The sequence below is a fragment of the Scyliorhinus canicula genome, chromosome 5 (assembly GCF_902713615.1).
Source record: "Scyliorhinus canicula chromosome 5, sScyCan1.1, whole genome shotgun sequence".
NCBI lineage: Eukaryota > Metazoa > Chordata > Chondrichthyes > Carcharhiniformes > Scyliorhinidae > Scyliorhinus > Scyliorhinus canicula.
This window is the reverse complement of record NC_052150.1, coordinates 55,950,347-55,973,677: the sequence shown is the minus strand read 5'-3', so window position 1 is coordinate 55,973,677 and position 23,331 is coordinate 55,950,347. Positions and strand designations below refer to the sequence as shown.

Here is a 23,331-nt window from a genome sequence, read left to right as displayed (position 1 = left end):
TTGAGGATTAAAACAGAACTTAATTTGTTAAAACAGTACTTAATTTACTTAAGTACCTTCATTACCTACCCAACAACTGCCTGGGTAGCCTTCGATCCTACCCCTGTAGAACCAGAAGCATGTGGGAGCCCAACCCCATGTAACTTGGGGTTTAACTTCCCATGTGCACACACATCCACCTCCCTTTGCCTAGGAAGGTTCCTCCCAATATTCCTGCAAATCAGTTTTGAACCTCCCCCTTCCACTCCCCACCAAGTGTGAACCATGTACTCTGGCACTGCTGTTCTGGACACGTTGAAATAATTCATTACAGTCCAATTATATAGTTCCTTTAAATTCATAAAAACATCCACTATTTCTTTCAATGAGAACATGCCCAATTTACATAATTTCTCATCATAATTCATTACCTCCAGCTCCCAATCAAGCTGGTTGCTGTCTTCTTTCAATAACTGCAATATCTTTTGTGTACCTTGGCAACCAGAACATTATGGGTGGCACGGTTGCACAGTAGTTAGCACTGTTGCTTCACAGCGCCAGGGTTCCAGGTTCAATTCCTGGCTTGGGTCACTGTCTGTGCGGAGTCTGCACATTCTCCCCGAGTCTGAGTGGGTTTCCTCCTAGACATGCTGCTAGGTAATTTGGACATTTTTAATTCTCCGTCCGTGTACCCGAACAGGCATCGAAATGTGGCGACTAGGTGTTTTTCACAGTAACTTCATTGCGGTGTTAATGTGAGCCTACTTGTGACAATAAAGATTACTTAAAAAAACATATTACATGTGCTCCCAACAATAATTTGTAAAGTCATTTGTAAAGATTCCTCACTACTCTGGTCTTTTAATAGATCTCAACATCTGAACTGTTTTACTCAATCCCTCGCGAGTGTTTTTCCAATAGTTCAACTTATTGTTAAATAGAATCCCTAGATCTCTTCCATTTTCCATGCATATTATTTCAGGTCATCAATTAATAACCTCTTGTTGGATTTATTGTTCCCATGTGAAGGACTTTGCTTTTCATTACCTTTAATTTAATCTGTGATCTGTCAGCCCAATTCTCAAATATATCCTAAACCATCTATAACTTTTATTTTAATAGTTGCTTGATACTACAGAACTGGAATATTGCTGAAAATGAGACACATTGTTGAAGCTTTTCATATTGCACTCATTTGGACAGATTCGCAAAATAAATCTCAAAGAGAACAATAACTTATACCGCATGAGGTTGCTGATTGGTCGGCAAGTGGACTCTGATTGGTACGTGTGTCGTTATGGAGAATGCACCAGAGAAGGTCTAAGGTCTAAGATAGCGCAGGCAGGTTTCATAGAATCATAGCATTTACAGTGCAGAAGGAAGCCATTCAGCCCATGGAGTCTGCACTGGCCCTTGGAAAGAGCACCCTACCCAAGCTCACACCTCCACCCTATCCCCCTAACCCCAATTTACCTTTTTGGACACTAAGGGGAATTTAGCATAGTCAACCCACCTAACCTGCACATCTTTGGACTGTGGGAGGAAACCCACGCAAACACGGGGAGAACGTGCAGACTTCGCACAGACAGTGGCCCAACCAGGAATCGAACCTGGGACCCTGGAGCTGCAAAGCAACTGTGCTGACCATTGTGCTACCGTACTGCCCTTGGGTGGAGCCATACCTATCAAGGTGGACAAGCTGGTGGAGGTAATGGCTGTCGAATTTGATAAACATTTCGGCAAGCATTTTGAGAGGAATGATGGAGACCCTCAGGAGGTTAATGGATGAGGCCGTGGTAGTGATAAAGGAGGTGGTGGAAAATAAGTGCAGCAGCATGGTGAGGTATCAAAGGGAGTGGAGGAAATGCTGTCACAGCGCAGCGATTAGTTGGCCTCGTTAGATGCTGAGCTGCTGAGGGTGGAAGAATGAAATAAGGGCCTGAGATTGAAGGTCGTTGACCTGGAAAATAGGTTGAGGCGGCAGAACCATAGGATTGGGGGGGACTGCCTGAGGGAGTTGAGGGTCCGAAGCTGACTGAATATTTTGAATTGATGTTTAGGAAGTTGATGAGGAAGGAGGATCAGGGTTTCCCCCCCATTGAGCTTGATCGGGCTCACCAATAGCTTTGGGCAAAGCCACGGGAGAATGAACCACCGTGAGTGGTGATAGCATATTTCCACAGCAATCTGTCGAAGGAGCAGGTTCTAAAGTGAGCCAAGGAGAATCGAGAGATGTGATGGGAAGACAGCAGTATCTGCATTCATCAAGACGTTCAGTTGATTTGGCAAGGAGGCAGACGGCCTTTAACAGGGTGATGGCAACGCTCTACAAGAGTGGTGCGCGGTTTGGTGTGGTTTTACAGACCAGGCTAAAGATCATTGTTTTGAGATGGCAGTGGAAGAGCAGGCATTTATCAAAGCTGAAGACTTGGACTAGATTGAAGGGGCTTGAATGTAACTTGGTTGATGGTTGGGCCGGGTCTGTATGGAGATGTTGCAGTAGCAACTGTGTATATACTTTTATTTTTGTTTCCCTTGTTCTTGTTCCCGCTCTCCCCCTCTGTTTTTTTTGTACAAAGTTGGTGATACTTGAAATAGTGGCAGGTTTGCTTGGAGGGTTAATTCCCTTTGTTTTTTGTTATATTAAGGGATGAGATTTGGAGGGAGTGTTTGGATGGGGGGAGTGTGGAGGGATGCTGTACTATTTTGGGTGGTGGAAGGCGGGGGGGGGTTTGGTTTTGAAAGGGTATTGCTTGTTTTGGATAGTTTATTTGGGTATGGGGGGCTCTGGCGGGGGGGGCGACCTTTCTCGCTGAGTGAGATTGGCTAGTGAACAGGAGCGAGGTGGGGGAGGGGCTGCGGCTTGTGGGACCTGTTTGTACAGGTTTCGTTGAGCCGAGAAGGCGTGAATGGTGGGGGGATGGGGATGGAGGAGAGGGATATTGGTTTGAGAGGAAGTTTGAGATTAGGGGAAATGCTGGAAAATCTCAGCAAGTCTGGCAGCATCTGTAGGGAGAGAAAAGAGCTAACTTTTCGAGTCCGATGACTCTTTGACAAAGCTGTATGTCAAAGTTTCTGAGATTGTTGGGAAGGCTGACGGTGACTGGCAGTGGGATGTCCCATTTGTGCAGTGGGGCACGTGGTCATCTTAGGTGGGCTCTGGTTGCAGGAGAATGGTGGATGGAGGGAGTGAGCCCTCGCGGTGGAAATGGCTGACTTGAAGGGGAGACACCCCTGATTTGATTGGTTATGTGGAAGGTGCAAGGTTTGGGAGAGGAACCTCTCCTGCCTTCTCCCCATAACACCTGATTCCCTTAATCAAGAACCTATCTGTCTTTGTCTTAAAGACACTCAGTGATTTGGCCTCCACAGCCTTCTGCGGCAAAGAGTTCCACAGATTCACCACCCTATGGCTGAAGAAATTCCTCCTCATCTCTGTTTTCAAGGATTGTGCCTTTAGTCTGAGATGGTGTCCTCTGGTTCTAGTTTTCCTACAAGTGGAAACAGCCTCTCCACGTCCACTCTATCCAGGCCTCGCAGTACCCTGCAAGTTTCAATAAGATCCCCTTCATCCTTCTAAACTCCAACGGGTACAGACCCAGAGTCCTTAACCGTTTCTCATACTACAAGCTGTTCATTCCAGGGATCATTCTTGTGAACCTCCTCTGGACCCTTTCCAAGGCCAGCACATCCTTCCTTAGATACGGGTCCCAGAATTGCTCACAAAACTCCAAATGGGGTCTGACCAGAACCTTATACAGCCTCAGAAGTACATCCCTGGTCTTGTATTCTAGCCCTCTTGACATGAATGCTTACATTGCATTTGCCTTCCTAACTGCTGACTGAACCTGCTCCTTAACCTTAGGAGAATCGTGAACAAGGACTCCCAAATCCCTTTGTGCTTCTGATTTCCTAAGCATTTCCCCATTTAGAAAAGAGTCTATGACTAAATTCCTCCTTCCAAAGTGCATAATCTCACACTTTTCCACATTGTATTTCATTTGCCATTTCATTGCCCACTCTCCCAGCTTGTCCAAATCCTTCTGCAGCCCCTTTGCTTCCTCAATACTAGCTGTCCCTCTACAGATCTTTGTATCATCTGCAAATTTAGCAACTGTGTCTTCAGTTCCTTCCTCCAGATCATTAATGTATATTGTGGAAAGTTGTGGTCCCAGCACAGACCACTGAGGCACACCACTAGTCACTGGCTTCCATCCTGAAAAAGAACCCTTTATCCCCACTCTCTGCCAGTCAGACAATCCTCTATCCATGCCAGGATATTTTCCTTAACACCATTGGCTTTTAGCTTATTTAAGTCTCCTATGCGACACCTTGTCAAAGGAGTTCTGGAAATCTAAATAAATCACGTCCACTGGTTCTCCTTTGTCTATCTTCTTTCTTACCTCCTCAAAGAACTCTAACAGATTTGTCAGACACGACCTCCCTTTGACAAAGCTGTGCTGACTCGGTCCTATTTTATCACGCACTTCCAAGCACTCGCGATCTCATCTTTAATAATGGACTCTAAAATCTTACCAATGACCGAAGTCAGGCTACACGGCCTATAATTTCCCGTCTTCTGCCTCCCTCCCTTCTTAAACAGTGGTGTTACATTAGCCACTTTCCAGTCCTCTGGGACCCTACCTGTCTTCAGTGATTCCTGAAAGATCATCACCAATGCCTCCACAATTTCCTCAGCTCTCCCTTTTAGGACTCTGGGATGTAGTCCATCCGGTCCAGGTGACCTATCCACCTTCAGACCTTTCAGTTGCCCCAGAACCTTCTCCTTTGTAATGGTCACTGCACTCACTTCTGCCCCCTGGTTCTCCTGGAGTTCTGGTATCCCACTGGTGTCTTCCACCATGAAGACTGATGCAAAGTACCTATTCAGTTTGTCTGCCATTTCTTTGTTTCCTATTATCACTTCTCCAGCCACATTTTCCAGTGGTCCAATGTCTATTTTTGCCTCTCTTACCTTTTATATATTGAAAAAAACTCTTCCCATCTTCCTTTATATTACTAGCTAGCTTGCACTCACACTTCATCTTCTCCCCCCTTATTGCTTTTTTAGTTGTCCTCTGCTCGCTTTTAAAGGCTTCCCAATCCTCTGGCTTCCCACTAATCCTCACCACTTTGGGCGAATGGATCAGAAATTGGCTAATTGAAAGAAGACAGAGAGTGGTGGTTGATGGGAAATGTTCAGAATGGAGTTCAGTTACGAGTGGCGTACCACAAGGATCTGTTCTGGGGCCGTTGCTGTTTGTCATTTTTATAAATGACCTAGAGGAGGGCGCAGAAGGATGGGTGAGTAAATTTGCAGACGACACTAAAGTCGGTGGAGTTGTAGACAGTGCGGAAGGATGTTGCAGGTTACAGAGGGACATAGATAAGCTGCAGAGCTGGGCTGAGAGGTGGCAAATGGAGTTTAATGTGGAGAAGTGTGAGGTGATTCACTTTGGAAAGAATAACAGGAATGAGGAATATTTGGCTAATGGTAAAATTCTTGGTAGTGTGGATGAGCAGAGGGATCTCGGTGTCCATATACATAGATCTCTGAAAGTTGCCATCCAGGTTGTTTTCGTTAAAGAGGAGAAGGCTGAGAGGTGACTTAATAGAGACATATAAGATAGTCAGAGGGTTAGATAGGGTGGACAGTGAGAGTCTTTTTCCTCGGATGGTGATGACCAACACGAGGGGACATAGCTTTAAATTGAGGGGTGATAGATATAGGACAGATATCAGAGGCAGTTTCTTTACTCAGAGAGTAGTAGGGGTGTGGAACGCCCTGCCTGCAACAGTAGTAGACTCGCCAACTTTAAGGGCATTTAAGTGGTCACTGGATAGACATATGGATGAAAATGGAATAGTGTAGGTCAGATAGGCTTCAGATGGTTTCACAGGTCAGCGCAACATCGAGGGCCGAAGGGCCCGTACTGCGCTGTAGTGTTCTATGTTCTATTGTGAAGAAGGCCTATGGTGTGATGGCCTTTATTGGTAGAGGGATTGAGTTCCGGAGCCATGAGGTCATGTTGCAGTTGTACAAAACTCTAGTACGGCCGTATTTGGAGTATTGCGTACAGTTCTGGTCGCCTCATTATAGGAAGGACGTGGAAGCTTTGGAATGAGGGGCAGAGGAGATTTACCAGGATGTTGCCTGGTATGGAGGGAAAATCTTATGAGGAAAGGCTGATGGACTTGAGGTTGTTTTCGTTAGAGAGAAGGTTAAGAGGTGACCTAATAGAGGCATACAAAATGATCAGAGGGTTAGATAGGGTGGACAGCGAGAGCCTTCTCCCACAGAAGGAGGTGGCTAGCACGAGGGGACATAGCCTTAAATTGAGGGGTAATAGATATAGGACAGAGGTCAGAGGTGGGTTTTTTACGCAAAGAATGGTGAGGCCTTGGAATGCCCTACCTGCAACAGTAGTGAACTCGCCAACATTGAGGGCATTTAAAAGTTTATTGGATAAGCATATGGATGATAAGGGCATAATGTAGGTTAGATGGCCTTTAGTTTTTTTTTCCATATCGGTGCAACATCGAGGGCCGAAGGGCCTGTACTGCGCTGTATCGTTCTATGTTCTATGAATGCAGATGGCTAAAGCGCCAGGGCCGATGGGTTTCTGATAGAGTTTATAAAAAAGTTGCTGATTGATTGGTTTCGCTGCTGGTGGTGATGATTGAGGACTTGGTGGCTCGGGGTATTTCCTGGAGACGATGATGCAAGAGCCCATCTCGCTTTGGCTAAAGGATAAGGACCCGGTGGAATGTGAGCTATACTATTATTAAATGTCGATGCTAAGATTTTGGTTACAGTGTTAGCGCTGAGGTTGGACGGTGTCTTCTGCAGGTTACTGGGGAAGACTAGACTGGGTTTGTGAAGGGTAGGTGCTTGTCGTTCAATGTGAAGCGACCTTTGAATGGGGTATGTCCCTGGCGGCGGGAGGGAACAGGAACTCATTATGGCATTGGATGCTGAGAAGGCCTTTGATAGGGGATATTTTCTCACAGTGCTGGACCGGTTTGGGATAGGGCCTAAATTTGTGTTGTTGGTTTAGTTATTATAGAAGGCACCTAAGGCTAGTGTTCGCACAAGTTGAGCTTGGGATATTTTCAGTTATAGGGAAACGAGCCAAGGGTGCCCATTGTTCCCCTTCTTGTTACGTTGGCAAATGAGCTGTTGGCCCATTGCTTTGTGGCCAAATCAATGTTTCCTAAGGTTATCATAATTTCTTTGTTTTTGCACACCATACCTCTACTTATAAAGTCCAGGATCCCTTGCAGCTTTCAAACACTTTCTCAGCCTGCCCTGTCACCTTCACTGATTTGTGCATGTATACCCCCCCCCCCCCCCCCACCTACCCCCTCCCCCCCCCCCACCTCCCCCCTCCCCCCCACAAGTGTCTTACATTGTACCGTTTCATTATTCTTCCTCTCCAAAATATATATTATCACACTTCTTTGATTAAATGTTACCTGTCATGTGTCCACCCATTCCACCAGACTGTCTATGCCGTTATGAAGTTGACCAGGTGTTGAGTGTCTGGAACGAGCTGCCAGAGGCAGTAGTAGAGGCGGGTACAATTTTGTCTTTTAAAAAATATTTGGACAGTTGTATGGATAAGATAGAGTCAGAGGTCAAATGCGGGCAAGTGGGACTAGCTTAGTGGTAAAAACTGGGCGGCATGGACAAGTTGGGCCGAAGGGCCTGTGTCCATGCTGTAAACCTCTATGACTATGACTATCTTCCTCAAAGCTCAAGGCTTGCAAGTTTTGAGTCATCTCCAAATTCTGAAATTGTGTCCTCTACATCCAAGTCTAGGTTAAGATAGATATAGAAAAGTACCAATCCCAGTACCATCCCCTGGGGAACCCCACCATATTCCATCCCAAGCTCTGTTTAGCACTACTCTCTTTCCCATCACTCTGCCATTCTTAACTCCATGCTGTCGATGTCCTTTTTATTCTATCAGCTTCAACTTTTATGACAAGTTATTAGTGGCCCAGTCACCTGGCTCCACCCCCATAGTGAAGGAGGACTGGAAGGTTATGGCCAGTACCTCTTCAATTTCCACTCTTACTGCCTTCAGCATCCTCAGGCACATCCCATTGGCTCCTGGTGACGTATTAGCTTTTTAAGTACAGCCAACTTTTATAATAACTCATCAATTTTTAGCCCTCCACTGTCTTAATTATCTCCTCTTTCACAATGACTTTGGCAGTGTCTTCTTCCTTACCAAGGAGAGATGCAAAATAATCATTCAATACCTCTATCTTAAATTTGTAGATCCAGCTTTAGGTCTCTAATTGGCCTCACCCCTCCTCTTTCTAACCTTTTTACTACTTGCATGCCAAAAGATAACTTCTGGATTTGCCTTTATGTTAGCTATTAGACACTTTCCATACTTCTTTTTCCTCATCCCTTTTGATCTTTGAATTAACAGCTGTAGATCTGATGCTTGTCCTTTCACCCACATGGGAATGTACTTTGATCGACTCAAACCATGTCCTCTGTGAAGACAACACATTATTCCATTACAGTTTCGCTGCCAATCTTTGATTCCAATTTACCTGGGATAGATCTGTTCTCACTCTATTGAAATTGGCCTTTCTCCAATTTTGTATCTGTACTCTAGAATGCTTCTTGTCTTCTTACATTATTAATAATAGAATCCCAACAGGTGGAGACCATTTGGCGAGTTGAGTCTGCAGCAAGAGCACCCTATCTAGGCCTATTCTCCTGCCCTAACCCCGTTACACCACCTTACCTGCACATTCCTGGACACTGAGGGGCAGGTTTTTAGCATGGCCAATCCACCTAGCTGGCACATCTTTGGACTGTGGGAGGAAACCGGAGCACCCGGAGGAAACCATGCAAACACGGGGAGAACGTGCCAACTTCACTCAGTCACCCAAGGCCAGAATCAAACTCAGAACCCTGGTGTGGGGTGACAGCAGTGCAAATTACTGTGCCGCTATTAACTTAGTAAGAAGTCTTGCAATACCAGGTTAAAGTCCAACAGGTTAGTTTCGAATCACTAGCTTTCGGAACGCAGCTCCTTCCTCAGGTGAATCCTCACCTGAGGAAGGAGCTGCGCTCCGAAAGCTAGTGATTCAAAATAAACCTGTTGAACTTTAACCTGGTATTGTAAGATTTCTTACTGTGCCCACTCCAGTCCAACGCCAGCATCTCCACATCATGGCTATTAACTTAAACCAGGGCCAGGATTTTTAGGAAGGTTGGGTTTCCTGTCAAGGTCATAAAAGGCACAATATAAATGCAGAGTTTTAAAATAATAAAGGGATAAACGATAAATATCCAAAAAGCCACTCATTTATACTTCTTATAGAATAATGAACAATTCCAGTAAAATTCTATTTTTGAAGCACTGGTAAAAATTCAAGAATATATTTTTGAAACAAAAAATCAAAATTGGTTTCAATCACTAAATTTGTGTCCAAATGTAACCCTGCATGGTTTGATCACTTCTTTGGTTAATAAACAACAAATTATTTGACTATGAACTGTGCCACGAGCAATAAATTGGCAAAAGATTTCCTGTTTGTTGTGCCTGGTTGTTATTGTAATACTTAGTTGAAATGCATAAAATGCAATAACATTTGCTTCTAACCCTTTAAAGCCTCCATCAAATTATCTTTGAATTGGTGGCATTAATAACCTAGGTGTGCCCAATTTTGGCCTTTTAAAAACAAAATCATAGTTTTTGTTAGCAAAACCACAGGATCTTCAATGGTCTATTAAAATAATTAGTAATACCTTGGCTTTAGCAGCTTTCCACTTGCTTGAAGGTACCAATGTGACAGAATGAAGCAGGGTGGTTTTGGCTTCGGTATACATCATCTTTTTGTACTTTTGCATTGAATTGTGAAGACCAAGTACAGCTTTTGTTGATAGGCCGAGTGGATTGGGATTGTTAGGGTTGACAGACCACGTAGCATATGCAGAGACTTTCTTGTCCATTTGTTGTACATGTAAAGGCTTGCGCTTTGTTAGGTAACACCAACTAAAATTTGTTGAAGTTTTCAAAGTTGGGAGTGATGCACGTTGTACATTTCGTGTACTTGTAGCCGGAAAGTAAGCCCCTGCTTGTATTCGGCCGTGGTTGCTTGCTGGCTGCATTTGGTCATTACTCAATGGTGACTTATTATCCTGTGTATTAGTGAGTGACTTCGATAGAGTGGTATGTGCTTGAGGAGACCTAGAGCATAAAGTTATAGATGAATTTTGAATAATGGTGCTGGAAGTGGATTGAGAATATTTTGAACTTTCAGACTCTAAAACATCTCTTGCAACAACCGGATGTTGACTGTGGCAAGATACTGGCAACTCATGAAGGGTTTTTTTTGGTGAGCTGTTGAGTTCCAAGGTTTGGGGACTGTTTCTCAGTGTACCTGGTTGCTCAGCAGGTAATAAACCTTCAATTTCATCTGTTGTGCAAAACTGTCTCATTAACATGGGCTTTTTAAGTTTATTATTTTCAACAGATTTTGTGCTGTGTAAGCGCACTGGTGTTACATTAGTAGCACTTGCAGACCCAGTTTCATCTTTAACTCGTTTTTGGTGTTTTTCCATTGCAATATCCAAACTGTTTGCAGGAGACAGCATTCGTTTACTAGTTCCTGTAGTTTCTTGTGCAAGTAAACCATCTGGTTGCATTTTCAAACCACTCAGCACAAGTGAACCTCTGCTTTCATCATGGGAATTACAATATTCAGAAATAGTAGACATCTTCATTTTAGAGTTTATTCTACTTTGTTGGACTTCCAGATAATCCTTTGATCCTGTAGGCATTTCCTCATCAGTGGTTGAATTTACTGAGTCATCAAGTTTACAAATCACTAGCGCTGACTGGCTTGTTTGGTCTTGTGTGACTAAAATTTGGGGTAATGTTGTAAGGGAAGAGGTGTTAGAAACAAGTTTTTTACTTTGGATTCCAACAGGCATGACCAGAGAAGCTAGAGCGGGTGATTTGTCAGAATGGACATGTTGGAACGGAGGGACCAAGTACAAACTTGAGATGATCTCCAATGACTGTGATGAAATATTTGAAGTTGCTACACTTGATCTGAGAGTAACAGGAATAGATATAGGAATAACTGGCATTTGGGATGTATCAGGAAGCAAACATGGCTGACAAGATGGTTTTTGAACAAGTTGAAGCTGATATTTAGGAGCAAATATGTGACCTTGAATTCCAGAAGGAAGAGATATAACTGGATAAAGTTTCTGTTGGACTATGTGTGTCGTTGCTATTTTTGTTGATGGTGTTTTTAGGTTTCCTTGTGTAACTGGATAGGGCATGAGTTTCTGACTAGATGGTATCTGGACTAAAGGTGGTTTAACATGAATTTGATTGTTCACATTTGCATCTTGGATTGGAGACTGTGGGTCATGCTGCACTGCATGTCGAATCTGTGCCACGCAAGACAACTGATGCGGTGAAGTTAAAAGCGATACAGGAGATGATCTATGGGACAACGATGTTTTGAGTTGTGGCAGGGCAGCTACCTGCAGAGTCAGATTTTGTGGAAATAAATTGGAAGGCAAGACTGGAGGTTGAGAAATATCTGGGCCAATACTCAAAGACATTTGGCGTAAAAGAGGACCTCTTCTTCTTTCAATAAGTGAGACAGAGCCAGAAGCCATGGTTGAAATCATTTCCATAGAAACTTCAGGCGATGTAGATCTTGATGTGGATATGATACTACAATCAAATGATTTGCTATGAATCCCAGCAATAGCCTCCACAGATGGTGACACCCGACCACTGTGTTCAGATTCAGCACGTCTCATTTCTCTGGAATGTAGATTGGGAACACCAAGTGTATTTGAGCAATTAACCAGAGTCAGCTCAGATGATTTACAGATTGCTTCCACCTTAGAAGGACTCTCAGTCCTTGAAACATCCTCCTTATCAAAAGAAGCTGAGAAACTGGAATAAGATAAATTGCTGTCCCGACTAAAAGTCCTCGACATTGTTGAATCAAAGCTAGACTCACCAGATGAATGTTCCATCTCAGCCAAGCGAATTCTTTTCTTTTTTGGTGGGAGCTTCTCTGCTGGCAGCTTTGAAAGTGTCTCACTGCGTTGAGGCCAATGAAATGTTTCTGTCACTTTTTCATGCTCATTTCCTTGTGTGTCCTGTTCCGGGTCTGGTTCTTCTGTTACCAAAATCTCAGGAACCTGGATGCTATGTTGACGCACCAGCCTTAACTGCTGTAAAGGAGTGCAATCAACATGTGATGATCTCGAAGTTTCAAATGTTGGTACTTTCACTGCCCCAGAAGTTTTAGATTGCTGCTGGCAACCTGTGGATTGGCAACAAGTATCTTCTTTACCACTCGCAAACACAGAAAGTTGCACTGTTTCGTTGTGAGTTTCATTTTCTTGCACAGGAGAAATTCTGTCAACAGATTCAGATTGCTCAAATGAACTGGGCCTACTCAAAGAATTTGTATGTTGAATTACAGACACTCCACTGCTGGTCCTACTCAACTCTCCTTTGTCTTGCAATGGATAATGAAAAGGCTTTGTTTGAATTTCATTACCAAAAGACACCGGTGGCCCCAGGGAACAGTCCAGGCTGCCAGCCCGTAAGTGCTGTCCTTGTAAACACTTTATACTGGTACCTGCCTGTTTGGTATCACCACTAGCATTGCTCCTGTTGGGCATACCAGATTTAGGAGCACTTATTTTCTGATCTGATAAGCATTGCTTATTCACTGATTTTTCTCCAGTATCTTCACTAGTTAATGCTTCATCATCATCACCAATACTCTTAATTTTCCTCCTTTTCCTCATCTTAGGTGGTTGCTGGAGGACACCTGTTGTTCCTATCACTCTGTCATGTAGCAACTGTGGTGGCATGCTGCGTGATACTGCTTCGTGTTCTGAATCTTTTGTGATTGCTGGTTTAGGTTTTGGCCCATGGAGCTCTGAACAGTAGAATTTCTTGTGATTTTCAAAGTTCTCCAGCTTTCTATATCTGTTTCTACAAGTTTCACATTCATACATTGACCCCCGACCTGGTGATTTTTTTATTTTTTCCTGCATGCGCAACCCATGCTCAAATGACTTACTTCTTGGCATCAAAACCCCAGCTATGTTACTGCTATAACAACTCTCATCCATAGAGCGGGTGGAAGTAAAGCTCTGCCCTTCATTAGCAGATTGATCCTCTACTGCAGTTTGCCGAACAAGAGTTCGGGGATGAGCAAGTTGTAACGGTGTAAGTGGACCAGGAACAAAGACATCGTCACTAAATGAACCACCAATTTTATCATCAAATGAATGGCTCTCTCGGAGGGGATGTGCTGCAGACACTGTATTTGGAGGTATAGCAGAGTATGCTGGAGTAGCCGGCATCGAATTACTCCGAGTAATCGGTAAACAATCAAGGGAAGGAAAAGGAGGGGGGACTGATAAAAGAAACACTTGCTTTGACTTGTCAGTAGGTGTAAAGGGGGACTTGGGTATATCCGAACTGGAGCTTGTTCTCCTTCCAGAATGTAGTGGCCTTAGATCAAACTGGAACGAATCTTTGAATGTATATGGTTTTGGTGAGTCTATACTCCCTCTCCTTGAAAGAGAAGTTCTTCTAGGTTTTACACTATCCAGCTGTTTATCATCCACTACTGCTTCATTATCCGATATTAACTTGGAAATACGTTCTTCAAGTGTTTTCGTTGCTATCTGAGTACGAACAGCAGCTGTTAATTTTGATGGCTTTTCTATTGAGCTTACCTCTAAAACAGTGGCCATAACATGGTTGCTATGAGGTGGGCAAGGTAAACTGCACTTGGTGGGATCGACTTCAGTAGTGGACACTGATTTAATGTAAGGGCTTAGTGGACTCATCTGCTGATCTGCACTCTCTGAACGAGAAAAATACCCAGAGTCAGTGCTCCCTAAACTTCGTGGGCTCAAATGATACTTTCCTTGCTGCTGACAAAAATCAGTGGCCTGCTGCCTTTGAAGCTGTGCATGTGCAGTGATCGACTGAAGCTTTTCTTCCTCTGGTGGGTTCATTTCTACTTGCTGTTTGTGCTCAGTATTTTGTTTTTTCAATGAAGACATCCAAGCAGACGTCAACTCCATTTTGGTAGCCTGTGAATTTGTTTGCCGCTCTACAATGTCTAGTTCTGGAACTGTGCCCGTCAGCTTTGGACTATCAGCCCTTAAGGGGGAAATATTCACAGGGTAGACCATGACTTTGGGTAAAGCAGCTGTAACTTTTGGTTCAGAGGATTTATGCAGCTTAGCATGTTCATAAGTGTCATAACCAAGAGTTTTATTTCCTAGTTTGTCAGGTGACTTGAGACTCCTAGGAAACGTTGGTGTTTCTGAATAGGACACATTGACAGTTATTTGAGCAGCTTCCAGTTCAAAGTGCTTTTGATCAATAGATTTTTCCTCAGATGTGGATTCAGCCCCACTTTCACCACTTCCCTCTACATCTGAATGATTACTAAGTGCTCGGTCAGATTCCTGTGACACAGAGGTACTGCTGCTCTCTGACCTCAAAACAAGACCCAGTTTGATAGCATGCGCATGGGACTTTTTGTGCTTATATAAATTACTTTTAGTTTTAAATGAAAACCCACATGTAACACAAGGGTAGGGTCGTTCACCAGTATGTGATCGAATGTGTTTTTGCAGAACACTAGGTTTTGCACAAGCTCGATTACAATATTCGCAAATATACTTTCCTTGCTTTTTAGGTTTCTGGTCCTTAAGTAGAATATCAGACATTTGGTCTGTTGCAGAGTTGACAACTGATGTCACATGTAGTTGTTGATAACCAGATCCAACTTGAACACAATTAGACAGATTAGCAGCCATTGACTGATTTGCATGGACTACAAGCTGACTTTGATGCAGCCCATGTGACATGGCGGGGTTCGGAGAACGACCTAAAGAGGTCATGGTTAAGTTGTACGTTGGCTGAAAATTGTGTTTTTCTTTGTTCTGTTGGTGTGTTGGTGATCCGTTAAACCTCTGAGATAAGGCACGGTGTTTATTTTGTTGTGCAGTTTGCGAAACAAGTTGAGTTGGCTGGTAGTGTAAGTGAGATGTAGCCTGATCCTCGGATTGCTCTCTCTTCCCTGATTTGGGCACAATCTGATTAACATTTGAATAGTATTGTGGGGCTGCAGTAAATTCAGATTTACATACTGAAGTTTGAATTAGGGTCTGTTCAGTAACTGTTGATATTCCACTGGATTCTTGTCCCTGGATTCCACCAACAGTGCTGTCTAATTTTCTTGACTCTGGCTCAGCTACAGGAAATTTTACCTTTGAAAGAGTTTTCAGCTCAGGTTCCATGGCTTTCAATAAAACATCAAAAGCAGTATTTGTATAAGGAGAGCTCCCATTTGGACTGCAACTATTACCCTCGGCTTCAATGATCCAATGTTCACGTAGTAAAGAAAGATGTTGAATCTGATGCTGCGGATGCTTGTAGGATAGTGAAGGAGGTTTTTCTGACACTAGCAATTTTAATGTTGCATCAGTTTCTAATTGGTGGGTTCCCCAATTTGTGTTTCGGTTAGATGGCTCAACTGAGTGCGGAGTTGTCACAAGCGTTCTTTGCGTTGACCTAACAGTTCTAGCTTCCGCTGCCTCATGCACAAGGTTTAGGTCTCGTGAACATTCTTGCTCTATTTCTCTTTCTCTCTCAAGCCTTCCATTTTGTATATGCAAGTGTTCATTTTCTAACAGTATAGAAGTAGTTGGAACACCATCAACAGAAAAGGTTGCCTCCACATTTTGTTGGTCATTATAAAACTTTAATGGAGTTTTCACTGGTGATTTGGAAATTTTTTTTGTCACGTTTTCAGTCACAACTTTCTTCCGTTTTACACCTTTAACTGCATTCGGTTTTCCTTTTCGTCGAGTGTCATGGGATTCTACTAAAAGAAAATTAAGAAATCAATGTTTTGTTTTTACAGCATTTGAACAAGGTTTTAAAAGTTACAGGTACATACAGTCAATCATATTACATGATAAATTATCATAGAATTTACAGTGCAGAAGGAGGCCATTCGGCCCATCGAGTCTGCACCGGCTCTTGGAAAGAGCACCCTACCCAAGGTCAACACCTCCACCCAGTCCCTATAACCCAATAACCCCACCCAACACTAAGGGCAATTTTGGACACTAAGGGCAATTTATCATGGTCAATCCACCTAATCTGCACAAATTTGGACTGTGGGAGGAAACCGGAGCACCCGGAGGAAACCCACGCACACACGGGGAGGATATGCAGACTCCGCACAGACAGTGATCCAAGCCGGAATTGAACCTGGGACCCTGGAGCTGTGAAGCAATTGTGCTATCCACAATGCTACCGTGCTGCCCCGCAAAGTAAATACAAAATAAATTCCTTTCAAGACACTGGGAAGAAATTGGTTTGTAAAGTGGCACTTCACAGATTTGCATCAGTTCCCCAGGACAGGCAGTGTCGTTGAAGTACTACTATTCAGCCTGCACAGCTTCCCACAATGATATTGATGAAGAACACCAAGCTGTCCAGGTAGCGAACATGGTGCTGCCTGGGAATTAACATAAATCTGTCAGACCACTTCACCCCCATTATTTTTACAACTTTCTCTCCCATTATCTTTGAGTGCTTCAAAATAAAACTTCACTCACTAATTCAATGTGTCAAAATGATAGGAAATTAAGATTATTTGGAAATTTCACTCTTTGTACAACCCTTCACCTGCTGGGAGTGCATATCAGGACGTTATGTGTGCACATCGTATAATCTTTCTTTTAATGTTAATATATGAAAATCATGGAAGTATGCCTGTGATTTTCCAATTCATAGTCCTGGTGGATAGGATTTTGTAAAAATCATTCTTGTACATAGAGTTAAAAGTTCAAATAATGAAGATTGTGCTTTGCAGAATCTAAAATTAAAATGATTAAATTATAAGTTTAAAAAGCAAAAACTATAAATGTTGAAAACAACTTAGAATTAAAATGCTAGAGGTGCAGTAGGTCAGCCTGAACCTTTGAAAGGGAAAAGGATTGTTTACGATATTTAGGTGCATAACATCTCATCAGTGCTTCAGAATTTAATTCTTTGTAACTAAAAATGTATTTTCAAGATCTAGATTTTAAACCAAAGTTGTGCTGATATTTAGGTTCTTTTGGGGAATGAAGAATATTAGCGACAACTCTATGTATCAATCAAAAATGTAGACATTTATTTCTTTGTGGGTAACCGTCAGGAATGTGGGAAGTTAACGAGATTAACAGTGAAGGTGACATGAAACTAAAATAACAGACAAGTAACAGGACTAGCAGACATAGAGGTATAAAGAGATGAGATTTGTCAAGTAACAAGACTAGCAGGAGTCTAGAGACATTGAGGTGCGATGGCCATATAAGAAATATTGTTTATCAGAGATCAGTGGGACTGTACAAAAAACTTCTAAAGGCAAAGAATTTGAGAGAGATAGACAACCAAATCCACAGAGGAAAACATCAAAGAGCCAAATAGTACAACTGCTAGCATCTTCATTTGGGAGTGAAGTAAGTTCTCGAAACATTTTCCCAGCTTTGGTCGCCTAAGTGGTATTGTGTAGTAACTATTAATTGGATTTAACCAACAGTTTCCAACACTGGATGCTGCTTGGGAAAAGGGGTGTCTCAGAGAACGTGGATATATTTTGGGAAAAAGAGGTAACCAGAGAAAAGGCTGTGTTTAGTCATTCATAGTTAATTGTAATAGTGTTGTTATGACACCCTAGGCGAGTGCACGGTCAAGTCAGCCCCACAGGCCCCAGAGTTCCAACATAAACAAATTAACCAATAACTGGTAATTTTGAGATCTTTGGCACTCGACCGCTCCAATGACTTACAAATGCCAGATTTGTAAGTAACGCACAAAAAAACTTTATTTATGACAAGAAAAGAGATGAATATGTAATGGTGATAATAGAACAACAGGCTGCTAATCTAATTATTCCCCCTTCACCCGCACCCACACACTGGGGAAGGGAAGGATCAAAATAATGGGGATTAAAATGGGAATGAGAGATTAGTATCGTCGCTGCTGACGTTGTAGTCTCTGTAGACGGTTATCTTCTCAGGACGCAGAGTGGTGAAACCACTAGCTGCTTTGGATCTTCTGTCTGTGATCTTCAGGCCAGATTCTCAGACTGTGGGATCTCCGCTAGGGTGATCTTTAGCTTGTGTTGACCTAAGCCTTCGCACAGAAGATGTACTTCAGGGCTGTTCAGTTGCTTATCTGTTGTCAGCTTCAGCAGGCTGACCAACAGCTTGTCTCAGTTAAACAGAGCATCAGCTTTCATGAGGCCTTAGAATGATCTGGCAACCTTCCAGGGAGAGGAATCCAGAAAACTCCGTCCAGTTCTGTCTGCAGGATTTAAATACTCACTAACTGGATAGAGGGGAAACTCTGCTACTCTGTTTATCTAGAGTGAGCCCCAGCAGAGATATCGTTCCCATTTTAATCCCCATTCTGGGAGAGATATTTAACAGAAATCTGCACAGCTCCTGAGGTCAGATCAACTGAAACCCACAGAGACAGTCACACAGCAAGGAGCCTTCCAGAACAATCCAGACCAATCGCATTGAGAATCTGCAGTGTCTCAGGTTTCAATGGAGCTAATTAGATACTGGCCAATTCTATAAAAATGTCATCACTGGACTAGGCCAAATAACCCATTGTTTATAGTGTGTGTGTGTGTGGGGGGGGGGGGGGGGGGGGGGGAGGAGAGAGGTTCCTGGACCAGTCCAAATAGCACCTTATACTGGGTTTTGTTTGTCTTTAAAAATAAAGGCTGGGATACTATAGAAGCCAGCAGGACAGAGAATAAAGGAATAACACAAGGAAAGCAAAGTTTAAACATGAGAATTCTTACAGTGTATATAAGTCTTTTGAAAGACGTGCTTGGTAGGTGAATTGGACATTTTGAATTTTCCTTCAATGTACCTGAATAGTGTCGGAGGTGGCAATGAGGGGATTTTCATTGCAGTGTTAGTGCAAGCCGACTCGTAACACTAATAAAGATTATTATTATCGTCATGTGTTTTTTTTCCTTTTACTTTAATAAATATTCTTTATTAATTGTTTCCACAACAACTGGACTGGCTCCTTACGGGGTTGCAAATGGCTCCTCACATTATTCCAAACAAAAATACACCACTAAGAAACCAATGTTTCAAGTCATCCTTGGGTGTTTTGAGACACCAACAGGTAGCATCAGTATGGGAATCCCATGGGACCGAATGGAATACAATTTTGATACCTAGCCCTAATATTACTTTCCCTGACTTCATAATTGGAATTTGTGTAGATGTAGTTAGTTGATCAAACTAAAGGTCAACATTAGTTAAGGGAATAGTAACATAGTGGTCATATTATTGGGCTAGTAATCCAAAGGACCGTGCCTATGTTTTTGGATGCTGTTCACTTCTGTTCTACACCCACCCCAAAAATGAAATTTAGCCCCAGATGTTGCTGGCAGTTCCAAAGGAATAATGAAAAATGCTGAGGGTTTCCCATTGCAAAATCCAGGCAATTACATTATAAAGAATGATAAGAAAGCAAAATAAACCACCATTACCAGAAAAGTACAAGTGAGGTATTTTCCTGCTTCTGAACACCATTTGACTTTTAATATTGAAGACTCATGGGAGGGTTCAGAACTGGGCAAATTTACTTGCCAGGGTCACTCTGTTCCTGTCTGGTGTCATTCTTTTGACTAACACTTTTAAGTGGGCTGAGGATTTTCCCTGCCCTGGGTTCCAGGCGTTCAGCTCTCCTGATACAAGATGGAAAACAGCAATCCAACCCAAAACTCCATGAGAATCTTCTTTCCTCTTTCATTCATCAAATAGCAGTCACAGTGCTGGCTGCTGTGAGGAGTTTAAAATCAACCCCACAATTTGGTTGGATCATCTCCTTGTCTGCCCTGGTTCAGAACCGGGAAGCAATCCTAACCTCTGTTTCCTGTTTTGGGAGTCTGCATGTGTGCAGTTAATGTAGAAATTGAAGTTATTGTCAGTGAATATACATTTATGCAGAGGTGCACTAGCGAAATCGCAGCAGACTACAAACAAGTAGCAATCTTTGAATGTATGATAATTTTCACTTTTGGAAAAAGTACCATCTTGAATGAGGTGCAAGTGGGTTTTTAGTGATATACTAAGTTCTTAAATATCACTAAACAACTGGTCCTGAAAGGCTAATTTCATATCTGAAGAATCAAAAATTTCTCCATTATGGTAAAAAGATTCCACATTTTTAAATGTATGTAATTTGCTTCTACCTAAATCCTTTAGGGTGCATGTCTCAATCATTTACTTTGCAATCTGTAAAACTTAATTAAAAATAATTCAGTGCAGTCTGTTAGAATACTTCAATGTGATTGGTTGCTTACCATGCTTGACGATATCACTATTGTTGGATCTCTGGAGATTCCCTTGACTTGGTGTCAAATTTAAATCACCTTCAGGAAGGGAAAAGTTCACACCACAGAGACCATTAGATCTTTGTGGGTAGCTTCCTTCAGGTAAGCAGCCTGTACTATGCCGCTGACTGCAAAAATCGCAACAGGTCTGACAGCGTCTATGAAGAAGGGAGCCAATGTTTAGAGTCTGGTTAACTCTTTGTCAAAGCTCCCTTCTTTCTCTCTCCACAGATGCTGTCAGACCTGCTACGATTATCCAGTATTTTCTGTTTTTGTTTCAGATTCCAGTATCCACAATAATCTTGTGGATAGAGTTATCTATCTTGACTTCCAAAAGGCCTTTGACAAGGTGCCTCACGGGAGACTGCTGAGTAAAATAAGGGCCCATGGTATTCGAGGCAAGGTACTAACATGGATTGACGATTGGCTGTCAGACAGAAGGCAGAGAGTTGGGATAAAAGGTTCTTTTTCGGAATGGCAACCGGTGACAAGTGGTGTCCCGCAGGGTTCAGTGTTGGGGCCACAGCTGTTCTCTTTATATATTAACGATCTAGATGACGGGACTGGGGGCATTCTGGCCAAGTTTGCCGATGATACAAAGATAGGTGGAGGGGCAGGTAGTATTGAGGAGGTGGGGAGGCTGCAGAAAGATTTAGACAGTTTAGGAGAATGGTCCAAGAAGTGGCTGATGAAATTCAACGTGGGCAAGTGCGAGGTCTTGCACTTTGGAAAAAAGAATAGAAGCATGGACTATTTTCTAAATGGTGACAAAATTCATAATGCTAAAGTGCAAAGGGACTTGGAAGTCCTAGTCCAGGATTCTCTAAAGGTAAACTTGCAGGTTGAGTCCGTAATTAAGAAAGCAAATGTAATGTTGTCATTTATCTCAAGAGGCTTGGAATATAAAAGCAGGGATGTACTTCTGAGGCTTTATAAAGCACTAGTTAGGCCCCATTTAGAATACTGTGAGCAATTTTGGGCCCCACACCTCAGGAAGGACATACTGGCACTGGAGCGGGTCCAGCGGAGATTCACACAGATGATCCCAGGAATGGTAGGCCTAACATACGATGAACGTCTGAGGATCGTGGGATTATATTCATTGGAGTTTAGGAGGTTGAGGGGAGATCTAATAGAAACTTACAAGATAATGAATGGCTTGGATATGATGGACGTAAGGAAGTTGTTTCCATTAGCAGGGGAGACTAGGACGCGGGGGCACAGCCTTAGAATAAAAGGGAGTCACTTTAGAACAGAGATGAGGAGAACTTTCTTCAGCCAGAGAGTGGTAGGTCTGTGGAATTCATTGCCACAGAGGGCGGTGGAGGCCGGGACGTTGAGTGTCTTTAAGACAGAAATTGATAAATTCTTGATTTCTCGAGGAATTAAGGGCTGTGGGGAGAGAGCGGGTAAATGGAGTTGAAATCACCATGATTGAATGGTGGAGTGGACTCGATGGGCCGAATGGCCTTACTTCCGCTCCTATGTCTTATGGTCTTATAATTTGCTTTTATCAAAATGGTGGCTTTGCGCATGTTGTTACCACAGGTCATTCCCACAAATTCTGGAACAGCTATCAACTTAGAGTAATTAACTTTAAGCAAAATAAGCAATTTGAAGAGTATTTTCTCAACAGTTGGAATTTATAATTAAACCATTTAAGATTCCAAAGATGCAAAACCAACAAAAGGTTCAAGTGATTTATTTTTACGATGAGGATGTCATGAAAGAGAAGAGACTGCGTGGTTTGCAATGAATGTGGTCCAATGGCATGGTGGTTCAAAACCAGTGGTTCTCAAAGTCTCGTCTTCCAGGTGGTCTATGGGCTGATCCAAAATGCAAGTCCTGAAATGCAGAGTCATGGCTGTGGCCAGATGAGAGACTGGGCTGGAGCCCTGAAACCAACCACTTGTGTGACACAGCTAGACTGGCTAATTTGTGTTGCATGAATCAATTGTGAGCAACAAAAATGCAGTTCTATACGTGAGATTTATATTCCTTTTAATTTTGTTTGATTAATATTGATGTACGGTTAAGTATTGGTTTATCTTGAGATTATTGTATTGATTTACAACACAAAGTAGAATGTTTCAAAATGTAATCTCTTGCCTTACATCATGAAACCGTCTGTACTTTTGTTTCTGGAATGAATTAATAATGAATTATGATACTCAATTTAAAAATTGCCCACATTTATTACATTTTTAGTAGCAAAGAAAAAGCTCATTAGTTCTTATTAATTCTCATTTTTTTCTTTGCGATGGCAAACTGAAGTAGGTGAGGTCAGATCGGTAGGTGGCCTGTGGGGTATTTTGCCCCATCAAAGTGATGCGCGGATGTAAAAGTTTGAGAACCACTGTGCAAGGTTGATGAAAATGAAATGTTCTACTGCTACCAACAGATGGAGCAGTTCTGCATCAATCCAATATTATGGCTTAAGGAGGCAGGTTAGTCTAACAATTACTGATGAACTTCCAACCAGGGCAACACTTGAGCCTGTTTACTGCAGAGTCTGTATTCTGCACTGCATGGCATTTTCCAGAAGAGATAGAATGACGCCCCCATTCGTGGATATGTTGGTAACTAGATTCATCATGTAAAAAAACACCTACACCCACAGTTTCTGTCAAATATTGCATTTTAGAGTGCCAATTATTGTGGATTAATGCAAGTTCCTTTCTGCAATTTAAAGCAACACTTCATTCCTCTCAATGTCTATACTTTAAAAATAACAGCTCTGATAAATATACTGATATACAGCATCTATCCATCCTTCAGGCCAGCAACAAAAGAGAAGGTATCCGTTCTACAGAAATAATTTTTTTAAGTCCACAAATGTCTTTACATGGACCTATCCATTCCATAGACAGTAACCTCACTGTG

General features: G+C 42.5%; 1 protein-coding gene across 10 annotated transcripts in view; it reads right to left on the bottom strand.

The window, feature by feature from the left end:
- The window catches only part of hivep1 (HIVEP zinc finger 1), a 294,854-nt gene that overhangs the window by 85,894 nt on the left and 185,629 nt on the right, over nt 1-23,331 (bottom strand). For 7 of the 10 annotated variants that reach the window (XM_038797106.1, XM_038797105.1, XM_038797108.1 and 4 more), the window contains one exon: nt 9,758-15,912. In XM_038797106.1, the coding sequence (XP_038653034.1) occupies nt 9,758-15,912 (6,155 nt within the window). Of the gene's footprint in view, nt 1-9,757; nt 15,915-23,331 lie in introns of all 10 variants that reach the window. The other 3 variants (XM_038797111.1, XM_038797109.1, XM_038797112.1) reach the window with 2 other exon arrangements.